This window comes from Homalodisca vitripennis, chromosome 1, assembly GCF_021130785.1.
Source record: "Homalodisca vitripennis isolate AUS2020 chromosome 1, UT_GWSS_2.1, whole genome shotgun sequence".
NCBI lineage: Eukaryota > Metazoa > Arthropoda > Insecta > Hemiptera > Cicadellidae > Homalodisca > Homalodisca vitripennis.
The window spans coordinates 26108044-26120623 of NC_060207.1; the positions used below are offsets into that span (position 1 = coordinate 26108044).

The following is a 12580-nucleotide window of genomic DNA, read 5'->3' on the forward strand; positions in this document are numbered from 1 at the left end:
TTTAATGAGATATTCTGTCAGGTATCTCTCTGATAATCCTCAAAGCCTTCTTTTGCTACACAAAACCCCCCTTTGCTGCACTACTGTTTTCCCATATTGTTAAGCCATATTCACTGTGTGAGTGAAAAAGGTGTATTACTTTGTCATAAGTAAACCAAAACTAATAAATAATTTTAGTTTCCTCAATAAACAAAGAGTTCTAGCAAGTTTTTGGAAATATTTTGTTCAGGTGACTTCCAGCACAGATTACTATCAAGACAGTTTAAAGTTAAGTAAGAACTTTAATGCATGACTAATGTGTTTCAGATTGATTTCACCAAATCTGATGATTATCTCTAGAGCACTAAGGCATGATTTAGTGATACCAGACTTTGGGGCATTCCAGAAGCAAATAGAAGAATTTTATATGAAGTGTGCTGAAAATAAAGAAGGACATGTAGGTATTGATCAATTCTAAATCTATATTTAATGAACAAAGCTGTGAATGTTTTTACATATAGCACTCTAAATTGGTATGCTTCCTAAACATTGTGAAAAAACATTTTTACAGTGGCTTAGGGAAAAACAGAGAAATGAACACTAACATGGCTGGAAATATCTTATACTGGAAGAACATTACAAGGTTTTAAGTAAATGCTTTTTAGCCAAAGTACATTTCTGAGATCTACTTGTATGTATTTGTAAATTTTTGATGGGAGCAACAAGCTGTTGCATTGCAAATATAATTAATTTGAATCAGAAATGGTCTTACAGGTGCAAAACATGATGTAAGAGTCAGGTTTAACTCTGATATTCTTAAGCATGAACAATTAAATAATACGTATCTGATGTATGCCTACTTATGTTTGAAAAATGTTTTAAGACTCCATCATATTACATCAGTGCTTTTACTAAGTATTATGAGGGTTTCGATTTTGAAAATTGCATGTGAAGGTGCAGGTAACAGCCTAGTCTTTTATAAAGATAATTACTTTGTATACTTTTCTTGGGAAGGTTTCAGAATCAAGAAAGGATCACACAATGTGTTCAATATTGTAGAAAATTATTGAATATTTTAATTAATAGTCAAGAGATTGCACCTGTGCCAGTTCACCACAATTTCCAAATTTGGTAATCAGATTAGGCATACAGTGGAGTCCCGCTAATCCGAACACGTGTAATCCGAACGTCGGTTAATCCGAACAGGTCCAGGAGGAATTATTTATAACGATAATGAACAGTTATAGGAACTAATTACATAAAAAATGAAAATGGGTGCATCATTTCGTACATAAACAAAGAAAACTTTAATTAAATAGACATACAGTATTTTATTAAGACAAATTGTGTACGGTACAGTAAATAAATAATGAAGTTAAATACAGTACCAAATTGAAAGTTATAGGTTAAGTATGAGTTAAATTACTGTATTAAGAAGTGAAATCAAACAAAAATTGGACGTACAGTACTGATATTATTATTGAGTACAATATTAATTGTTAAAAGACATAAATTCAGTTATTGTCTTCTGTCGCATTAAAGAGGGTCTATTGGATGACTCATAGTTTCGTACAACTATTGAACGCATGGACCCGTACAATATCCAGTACGCTCACATTGCTTAACAATAGAACTGTCACACTAAATACGGTAAATGTGCTTAGTATTCGCAAACACGTTTATTTGTCAAGAAATACAACGCAACAGTCAGAAATAATGTTTTAATAAACAATATTGATAATTCTATAACAAAATAGACCCATTCTCAAGTTTAAAACCGTATTTTTCTGTAATTCTGGCTAATCCGAACAATCACATAATCCGAATAGGGTTCGGTCCCAATTAGGTCCGATTAACGGGACTCTACTGTATTTAATCTACAGTATTTCTGTATCAACTTTGCTAAATATTTAGAAAAATTTAAATCAGTACTATTTATATATTAAAATTATGAATACATGTATATACAGTAATACAAAATAACAGAAAATAAGGGATCTGTTGTGTGGAAAAAATTAAGACAATTATTTTAGGATAATGTTTTAAGAATTAATCCACTTTTAAAATGTGTTGAATATAAAAAACATTAAAACATTCTAATTATTTTTAAAACAAAGTGAGCAAAAGACTAACAGATGTTAACCCGTTGTGAAAAATATAAAATAAAATATAAGATAAGTTTCCTAGTTGTTAATGTTTTTAATTACAAAAAAATATGTCTATTATCATTAACTTTAATTTTTGTATGTTTTTTTTCTGTGGCATGGGTTATTTTTTTATTACTGGTTCCCTACATCGTAGGAGCAGGATTCTTCTGTTATTATAATAGGAGTGTAAAATGTAACCACTAAATGTCAACAAGTAACTTAACATATTTTTCAGGTAGCCTCGTATTTGCCGCAGTTAGCCAGACAAAACCCGGACACCTGGGCTGTCAGTGTATGTACCATTGATGGCCAACGGTTCTCGATGGGTGAAGCCAATGTTGCTTTTACTCTTCATTCTCTTACGTAAGTTTACATTATTTTAATTCTGCTCATCAACTATTTTGAACATCCTGGTTTTCAATAAACCATTGCACCCTCTATTTTTGTTTGAAAGAGTTCAGATAGAATTTTTGTATTGCAGTAAATGGTTATTAGGCCTGAAATCATGTTTTTGGGTGAAAATGTTACATCATTCCCAAAATTATGAATCTTAAAATTCTTTACTAGACAACCGCAAATTATCATGCCTTATTTTAAAAAGAGTCTTAATAACAAAAGAATAATTTGAAAATTATGTTGCTCTACACTTAAATTGTCCAAAATAATGGTCTATTAAAGTTTAATCCAAATTTGAGTGTTTTATTGATTTTATTGATTGTTGGCTAAAATATGCATTTAAAAGAGTTATGAGGATATGTATCCAGAAGTTTTTTTCTAAAACTAATTCAACCATACCTAAACCATGTATCCAAAGTGGAAATACTCTAACTTACATTTATTTCAATCAAATGTATTTATAAGTGTTAGTTGAGTATTTAATGTTGTATTTATATTAATATATCAAAACTTTATTCTTAATATACTGTTTGAATGGAAATTATTTTGAATATTCATTTATAAAATGTAAATACCCAATGCTTAATTGTTTGTGGTTAAAATAAATCTATAAACCTCCGAAAATGTATGCTCATTATTGGTTTAAGTACTTTACAGCAATACAAATCCTATGCAGTAGACATGATCATGAGAGAAACACTTTTATTTCTTACTATTCTTCTTTTATAAAGACTCTAAAAAGGGGTTGCCACGAAATCCACATCAAATCTAAATATATGAGGTTTATATTTAAGAGTTCTGAGTTAGAAATTTGAATCTGGTTGTGAAAAAAGAAAATTTTTCCACAATGTTTGGATTTCTGTGTACAAATTTTAAAATGTATAGATCTGATTTAATTAGGTTTGCTAATTTATAAAATACAGGATGACAACTCTCTTATTCAACACTATTAATGCATATTTTAAGCTGGAAATTCAATACAGTAATACCTACTTGCTGTGTAGTACTATACTTTACTGTTTTATGCTGTACCTACTGTGTGTGTGTGTACTATGACGATTTATACTTAGCAATAGATACAGTATCTTTCAGTATTAAAAAATCAAGACCAATACATATAAGAAAAATTAAAATAATTTTTTTTAAAGGAATTATACATGATTAACAGTATTTTATCAATTAAAATTTATATCAATAAAATTTCCAAGGAATTCATCAGACATAAGGAATTGTTTATTACATAATCATCAAGATTTGTACAATTGTCATTTTTGTGTATTTATTTGTTACAAAAAGTGCATTTACAACATGAGAAACAACTCATTTTATTTATTGGTCATAATGTAATTTTTATTGCATTCTTGATTGTAACAGTATTTCATATTTTATTTTTATTTATTAGCAAGCAATATAAATGGATTCAGTAATGTGATGGAGACAGTGTTTCACTTTTAGGTTTTCAGTTTGAAAATACTCGTAGAATATTAATTAATTATCACTTTGGTATTATTTGAAAATAAAAACTGCTTAGGAATAATATTAGGTACTTTGTTTGAAGGTTATTTTTGACGATGGAAGGATTGTGAAGGAAATAGGATTTTTCCGGACATTTGCCATCGTTCAGTCGTAGGTGGTTTGTAGACGAATGAAGACGTATTGTGACCTGTATTCCGTAGTTCAGTTTTAATGATTAGTGGTGTGTATAGTTTTTTATTAAGTGCATGTTTATAGAGTTAGTAAAAATTGACAAACAATGGTGGTTGTGATTCCTGACTTAGGAGTGCCAGAACGCTTTGGTAAGATTTGTTTATTTTAACCTAGTTTGTAATTATGTATTAGGTTAGTTCTTTACCTGAAGAAGAGATCAGATTGCAGATCTCGAAACGTAGTGTTACTGATTTCTTGTTTCACTGAACGATGGCAAATGTCCGGAAAAATCCTGTTTCCTTCAATATTAGGTAAATATGTTAAGGTAAATCAAAAATAAATGTAGTCCAGAATTGACTTTTGGACCACATACACAGTAACTTTCCTCCACTGTGAAATTTTTTCATACTAACAATTGAACATTTTCTTCTGAGGATTGATTTAGATTTTATAAGTTCTATAGCATTGTTTTATATTCCAACTTTCATTGTCATGTTCATGTTTGAATGAATGTTGATGATTTACAGAATTAAATGCCTTGGATATGGTAGAACACTTCAGCAATTAACTGTAATCAATCATTTTAATCAAGTCAAAAGTATGCTATGGCTAAAGAAAAATGTAGTCCACTGATCTTGCGAGAGTGAGTGTCTTTAGAGCTCTTTGACAATTCCATTTGAACCATCTGCATGGAAACATAAATGTACAATGTTAAAACAACCAATAGTTTTCGTGGCTTCCTGCTATGGGTAAGAGGTATAACAAAATTCAATACTAACAGCAAAATTATTTTAAAGCTTTCTTGAGATCAAAAACTAAGTTTAAGTTCAGTTTCTATTCAGATTAATATGTTTTACTAATGCTCCTTACTTGTACAGGAAGCCTATGACCTATGCCTTGGCACTGAATGAACTGGGAGATGAGACTGTGCACAGATACATCGGTCAGGAACCCAGTGGCAGGAATGCAAACGAGTTGGTGTTGGATGATAACAGTAAGCTTTCAACCATGTTCAGTTGTTTTCTGGTGTCTTCTTTCTATCTTGGCCAATGTAGGCCATTGTTATAAATATTGTAGGATTGTAGAAATATTTAAAATTCTTAAATGATTTACAATATCTTTACCCCGTTCAAGTTCATTCAAAAGAATCAAGAAATCAGGACTCAAAATTGTTATTTACATTATAAAAATTGCTTTTGGCTATACAGTGTGTTTACACATTCTCCAGGGATCTTTTGAGGACTTTTTTTCTTTGAGTCAAGGCAAACAAAAACTGTAATATAAATGTGGGTTTACTATCTGTCTGTATTTTAGATGTATTTTTTTATTTCAGAAAAAACAGTGAATAAATTCTATATTATTCTTTTTATTTTAAATATTTATGAGAAGCATGATCAGACTTTATCAATGACAATCAATTTTCACCTGAAAATGTATAATACATTTATTTTTAAGTAAAAAATTGGTTTTAATAAATAAATAAGTACTAAAAAAGATATCTTATTTTACCAGGTGAAGTTAGGGCTAAGACTTACATACACAGTAGTCCAGAAATATACCAGAAAGTACTGGTATATTTCTTATTAACAAACATTATTGTAACATTGTTTTACTGATTTCAGAAAAGCCTCATAATCCCATGATCAGTGCAGGAGCCATTCTGGTCGGGGCCTTGCTACAAACACTTTGCAAGCCTGAAATGGGGCTGGCTGAAAAATTTGATTTTGTTGTAAATTATATCAAGGTAAGTCCCATTTTAAAAACCAAAATAAATAATAATCAGTAATAAGTATTTTTTTATTTATAAATATTTTAATATTATTTTAAAACTTTAGTACATATCAGACAAATTTATCAATAGAACTAGACCATATACCTCAAATACCATAATTAATTCCCATGAAACAAAAAAAAACAAGAAATTGAAATAGAGCAAACATGAGATCATCGCTCCATTAGGAAGTATTACAAGCAAATCACTGTTACAAGGAACATTCATGCCCAGCGGGCTAAACCTTGCAATTATTTACACAAAATATCAATATGGAGCATCTGATAAAGCCACCAGTTATCAGCCAATGTCTCTCATTTCCATATTTTCCAAAATCCTATAGCGAGTAGTGCTAATCAGACTGCAGGACTACCTCAAATGGTACCATCCCCTCACTCCGAGACAACATAGTTTTATAAAAGACAGATCAATGACTACTGCAATAGTTCAACAAATTGAAACCATCATCCACAAACTAGAAGAAAGACATATAGCTACAAGTATATTCTTGGACATAGCAAAGTATTTGATTGTTTAGATCACAACCTCATAATAAAAAGCTGAAAACTCTGGGAATCACTGATAAGTAAATATACTGGTTCAAAAGCTATTTAACAACACAAAACAGATAGTAGAACTAATACTAAAAATAAAACTGTGACAAAAGTAAAATATGAACAACTGCCAGTGAGCAGAGGACTGCCACAAGGCTCTATTATCGAACCAGTATTGTATATACTCTTAACCAATGACTTCTCAAAATACCTTCAGAACCACTGTGGAATGGTGATGTTTACTGATGATACAGTCCTTATTCTAACAAAAAAATACAAAATACCAACCTGAGATTGACTTCTTTGTTGCATTCAACATAGCTACACAATACTGCTATGTATTTCAATGATTTGATTTAAATGAATAACAAATCTAACTGCTAATTTTCAATACTACTAAAAACCATTGCCATACACTTCCAGAGGTAACTACAATAGAATCGGGGAAATACCTAGGATTAACTTTGGACCAAAACTTATCTTGGGAACCTCATATTAATCAACTTTGTTGTAAACTCAACAGCAGCTTTTATACAGTAAAAAGAATGACACAAATTAGCAGCACTAAAGTATCCATCCATGACAGTATTTGTTTGAGTCCTACTTGAGATATGGCTTAATAGTCTGGGGAGGGATGATGATATCAAATCTTCAAAGGACGCTTGTTATACAGTAGAGGTCTAAAGGGCTAAGACCATTGGACACATGCCAAGCAGTCTTCAAGGAGGTGAGAATCCTGATTGTTGTAGGACTCCACATTCTAGAAACAATCTTCTTTAGAATAAAAACAGGGCAAGCAAGGCCATACCTTCAACACCAGACACAGGAGCAACTTTCTCCTACATCAATATCATCTCAGCCTATTTGAGAGGAAACTTTCATATTGAGGAGTAATGTTCTTCAACATTCTACCTCAAACCCTAAGAGGATTGCTAGAGAAAATTTTCAAAACTTCTTTGAGAAACTGGCTGCTGGAGTGTCCACCCTACACTATCGAAGAGTTTGTTTAATGAAGGACACACAACTTTTGACAAACACTGACACACATATGATTTGCAACATAAAACTTTATGGCTTATGCTCTGTTCTCAAAGAATTTATGTTCAATAAAGATATATTCTGTTTTATTCTATTCTGGCATTTATTAACTCATCTTTTGAATTCCAGTGTTCATTTAAGCTACAGTTAGCCAATCCAAACATTTCGTATCCAACCAACTCTAATGATCTATGCAGTGTAGAAGACAGCGGAACAATACTCCGTTATATCAGATAATGAACATCACGGAATGTGGAACATCACTCTGCAGGGATGGTTTTGAAGTCACAGCTCAATTGTGACTGAAAATACACACCCCAAAAACCTCACCACGTCTTTCTACAGTTGGAGGGGAAAGCTACTCGTGGGCTCAATGCTCAACCCATTCTGACCACTATTCGAACAACAAATATACGTGTCGCTCTGTGGCGCGTGTGGTAGAGGGTTAATAGTAGAAACTGATGGATGTTTGGTAGTTTTATGCACACACACACACATACACATGGAAATGCAGTTTGTCAATAACAAAGGAATTAAATTTTTAAAAGGAGTAAAAATTTAAAAAAAAAAAAATTATGAGTACAACAATATACGTTCCCTCCATTTAACCACCTTGTTTTTCCCTTCATATTAAATACAGTTTTGTTTTAAATTGCAATTTTATTTTGACTATACCTTCTGTGTTATACTATGAGGAGTGGGTGTGATTGTATGTATGCACGTGTATGTGGCTTGTATGCATATTATTCAATGGCAAGTTGTGATCAAAATACATTATTTATCTAGGTATATTTCTATTATTTTAATTGTTTATTTAACGAAGTTGTTTATCTTTTTAATTTTATAAGTACAGTTCTATTGTTTGTTTAGAAAGTTCTCTTTGATGATGGTTTGTAGTTTAAAATGTTACAGTTAAATAAATTTAGGTAGATTTTAGTTTTGGGAAAATGTGACCCAGTATTTTTATGCTAAAATTATATTTGCCATTTCAATTTAATTTTTGTTATTCCTTCATTATTACATTTTTATATCTCAGATCTCCTAACCATAACGGACAGCCTTTACACCATTGTTTATGTAGTGTTTATTATTTTATGTATTGTACTGTATTTGAGTTCAAAATAAAACACTTTTCACTCATTCACTGTGATTACCAACTTGAGACAGAATTTCTTGATGCCATTATCAATAGCCTTCGAATGTTTCCTGAAAGTTATCATTGAAACTGTCATTCATGCCCTTATAAGTGGAGTTATCTCTTCTAACAAGAGTTTAAGCTCTGTAATCCGAGTCAGAGAAGCCTTTGGTCTAACATTGCAAAAAGCACTGATTTTTCCATTAATTTCCTGTAACATAATACTCTATCTTGGTTGTCGGAGCAAAGTGTCTGCTAATTTTCTGAGACTTTGAATTTGTTTTCTCCTTTGATGATTCTTTGTAAATGGTAGATTTTTGTACTGCTTATTACTAACAGTACTTTGTACTTTAGACTGGCACAAGAAAATTTTGACATAAAGATGTGGAAACCAGATCACAAGGTATTTTGGCCTTTTATCCAAAGGCAACTTGGACTTTCTTATGTAGCTATGCAAGGCTTTGACTTCACAGAGAATAGACTTTGCATCCATATGAGGATTGTGTGGCAAAAATGTTGTTCAGTAAAGCTAGTTCTGTTCTATCAAAAAAGTAATAAGTAAAACATAGATTTACTTTACTATACTAAATCTTTTGTTCAGAGTTGTAATTCATTTTAATATTATAGTAATTACCTCATTTTGATAAACTTAAAATGTTGCGAACTTTATTATTGTCAGAGTTAATCAATATAACATGTGTTTAATAATTGTCTGTAATATATTTATAATCACTGTTTCCTTCATTTGCTGATCAATAGCGCACAACCACCAAGTTTCAAGTTGCAACAGATTTTAGCATTGCATGCAATACCTTCTCATAGACTGATACATAATCAAAGTCCAGGATTATGCACAATTATGCAATCACAAAGACAAAGACAAAATTATCTTTATTGACATGGACATAGAGTACAGTCATGGCGTCAAGAGTTTTTTAGCTTGAGGTACATGGTCATTCAATGAGAAGGTCTCCCCATCTGCAGGCATTCTTCAACAGAGTAGAACTCCCTCTCCATTAGCCACTCAAGAAGAGCTCCTTTAAAATTCTTGTTGCTTCTTTGTGATTTCAGCTTTGATGGAAGGATGTTGAATAGCCTTGCCCCGATATAGGAAGGCTTTTTTTCGTAGGCAGTCAGGTGGTGTGCAGGGAGTCTATAGTTAACTCTATTCCTGGTATTATAGGAATGGGTCTCCAAGAATTGGTCAAGTCCTTTGTGAACTGCATATATTATTACTTCGCTGATATACAGGTTGGCCGCTGTCTGCAGCTTCAGTCTCTTAAACACCCCTCTGCAGGAATCTCGAAAGCCCAATTCAGCTATTATTCTGATGGCCTTTTTTTGCAAGAGCAGTACCCTTTGTAGATTTCTTTGAGATGAAAACCCCCATATAGTCAGTCCATAGCGCATTAACGACTCAAATAGCGCAAAGTAAGCTGTTCTTGAGGTTTCTGTGTCGCTGATGTGTTTGAGTCGCTTAATGATGTATAGGGCAGTGCTAAGTTTTTTGCTCAATTGGTCTACATGAGCTTTCCAATTGAGATCACTGTCTAGGGTTATCCCAAGGTATTTGGCCTCATTAGATGTTGAGACATTGGGTAGCTCGAGAGCACTCCTTCTTTGTGGGCCAAAAAAAAGCTGTTGCGTTTTTTCTTCATTCAGTACAAGATCATTTTCCTGACTGTACTGTTTTACTATACTTGCAGCAATGTAGGCATTAATTTCCAGATCTTTAACATTCTTGTGTGAAACCATGAGGGCAGTGTCATCAGCATAGAGGAATACTTCACAGTGGTCCTGTAGCATCGAAATGATGTCATTTGTGTATAAAATAAATAGTACAGGGCCAAGCACAGACCCCTGCGGAACTCCTCTCGTTATCTGTGTTTGTGTGGATCTAAATTTATGAGATGTCTTGTTGACCACTTGAGTTATTTCAGTCATTTGTGTCCTTCCGCTGAGATAGCTCTGGAGCCACTGATGCGCTGCATCTCTTATTCCTAGTGTGTGTAGTTTATCTAGAAGGTGTTTGTGGCTCAGGCTATCAAAAGCTTTACTAAAATCAAGTAAGATTCCTGTTGTTGTGGCCCCCTCTTCAGCTGCATCAATGATAGTCTCGACTAGTTCAGTTATGGCTGTGGTGGTGGACTTGCCTTTTCTAAACCCATGTTGCCGGCTGGTTAAAAGATTGTTGTTTTCTAGATGAGTAAGTAATCTTGTGAGTACTATTTTCTCAAAAATTTTTGATAGGGTGCAGATGAGAGATATAGGTCTGTAGTTGCTGGCCAGGGAAGTGGGTCCTTTCTTGTACTTTGGATAAATTAACGAGTTTTTTAGGAGAGAGGGGAAGACGCCTTGTTGGAAAGATTTGTTTATTACATCAGCTATAGGAGTTAGCACTTCATTTTTGCAATGTTTGAAGACTGTTGATGGGAGCTCATCTGTTCCAGAAGACAGTCCTGATTTCAAGTATGTTATTGTTTTGTGTACTTCTATTCTACTTGTTGGTCTAAAGCCCTCTTGAAAAGACCTGAATTCACTCTCATGGATTGTTGGCAGTTTTTTTAAAAGTGCCTGCTGGGAGTTTGACAGAGCTTGTTCTGCAGTATTAGCAAAGAAGTGATTCATGTATTCAGCTATTTGTTGAGGGTCTGTTATTGTTAAGTCTTCTGTGTTAATGGATGTTATATAATTTTTTTGAGATTTGTTGCTGAAACGGTTATTATTTATTACTTGCCAGACTGCTCTGGTCTGGTTCTCTGCATTTGCAATGTAGTGTATTGCTGCTTCCTTTTTAAAATATTTCAGTCGGAGATCATATTCTTTTTTTCTTTCATTGGCTTGTTTTTTATTTTCCTCAGTGCTCATCAAGATTGATTTATTAAGAGCTGCAGTATATGCTCCTTTCAGTCTCATCAGTTCACGTTCCTGTTCTTGGTTTGTGTTGACTTTTTTTTTTTAGATCTTGACTGTACGGTGGGACATGCTATGTCCAATGCTTCTCTCATAATCTTGTTGAATTCTGTGTATGCCTGGTCTGCATCTCGTGTATTTAAGACAGTTTCCCAAGTTTCACGCACTAGAATATTTTTGAGGTTTTCCAGGTTACGTGCATTGAAAAACCTTCGAGATATTCTTGGCATTACAGCCTTATCAAGTTCCAGGTTTATTTTGCATATCTGACCGGTGTGGTCTGATAGGCTTGTGTGAAGCACTGCAGTTTCAACTTCTGATAGCATCAGGTTTGTTGCAATTATGTCTATTGATGTTGCTGAATAAGCAGTGATCCTTGTTGGTGGTAGAGGGATCCTGATGATACCATGACTCATAAGAACTTCATTCAGAAGTTTATTGTCATCTCCGTCAGCCAGGCAGTCCACATTTATGTCTCCAGTTATGATAATTGGATTTTTCCAGGTAGGGATGTCGTCAAGTATGTTATACAAGTTATCAAGGGCCTTTTCGAGATAATGGTGAGCGGGAGGCCTATATATACCCAGGATGTATAGTTCAGAGTTTTTTATTTTGATTTTTATTAGCTGCGTTTCACAGACAAGTTCTATTTGTTTCCCTGTGATGTCAATACAGGAAATTTCGTTGCCTAAGTTTTTTTTGGCATAAATTGCAACTCCACCTTTCCTATGTTCAAGTCTTGAGAACCCCCCTACATACTCGTAATTATCAAGCCGGGTGTTTATTAGTTTGTCCTTAGAAAGACCATGCTCTGTGAGTACAACCATGGTTGGGTTGGCGAGTTTGAGTTCGTGGTTTAGTCTGTCAATTTTACTCCCGAGGCCATTAATATTTTGGTGGAAAATTGTGAACTTGGCTGGTTGCGGCAAGGGCATTTTCTTAGGTTTGGCTATGTTGTTGCTAGTCGCTTGATTGTTGGCACTAAAAAAGAAGTTTGGCT

The 12580-nt window shown here is 33.3% G+C and overlaps 1 protein-coding gene across 1 annotated transcript in view; it reads left to right on the plus strand.

Moving 5' to 3' along the window:
* The window catches only part of LOC124358474 (glutaminase liver isoform, mitochondrial-like), a 39848-nt gene that overhangs the window by 11650 nt on the left and 15618 nt on the right, over positions 1-12580 (plus strand). The window contains exons 5-8 of the mRNA XM_046810771.1: positions 307-436; positions 2362-2489; positions 5048-5163; positions 5792-5913. Coding sequence (XP_046666727.1) covers positions 307-436; positions 2362-2489; positions 5048-5163; positions 5792-5913 — 496 coding nt within the window. The remainder of the gene's footprint in view (positions 1-306; positions 437-2361; positions 2490-5047; positions 5164-5791; positions 5914-12580) is intronic.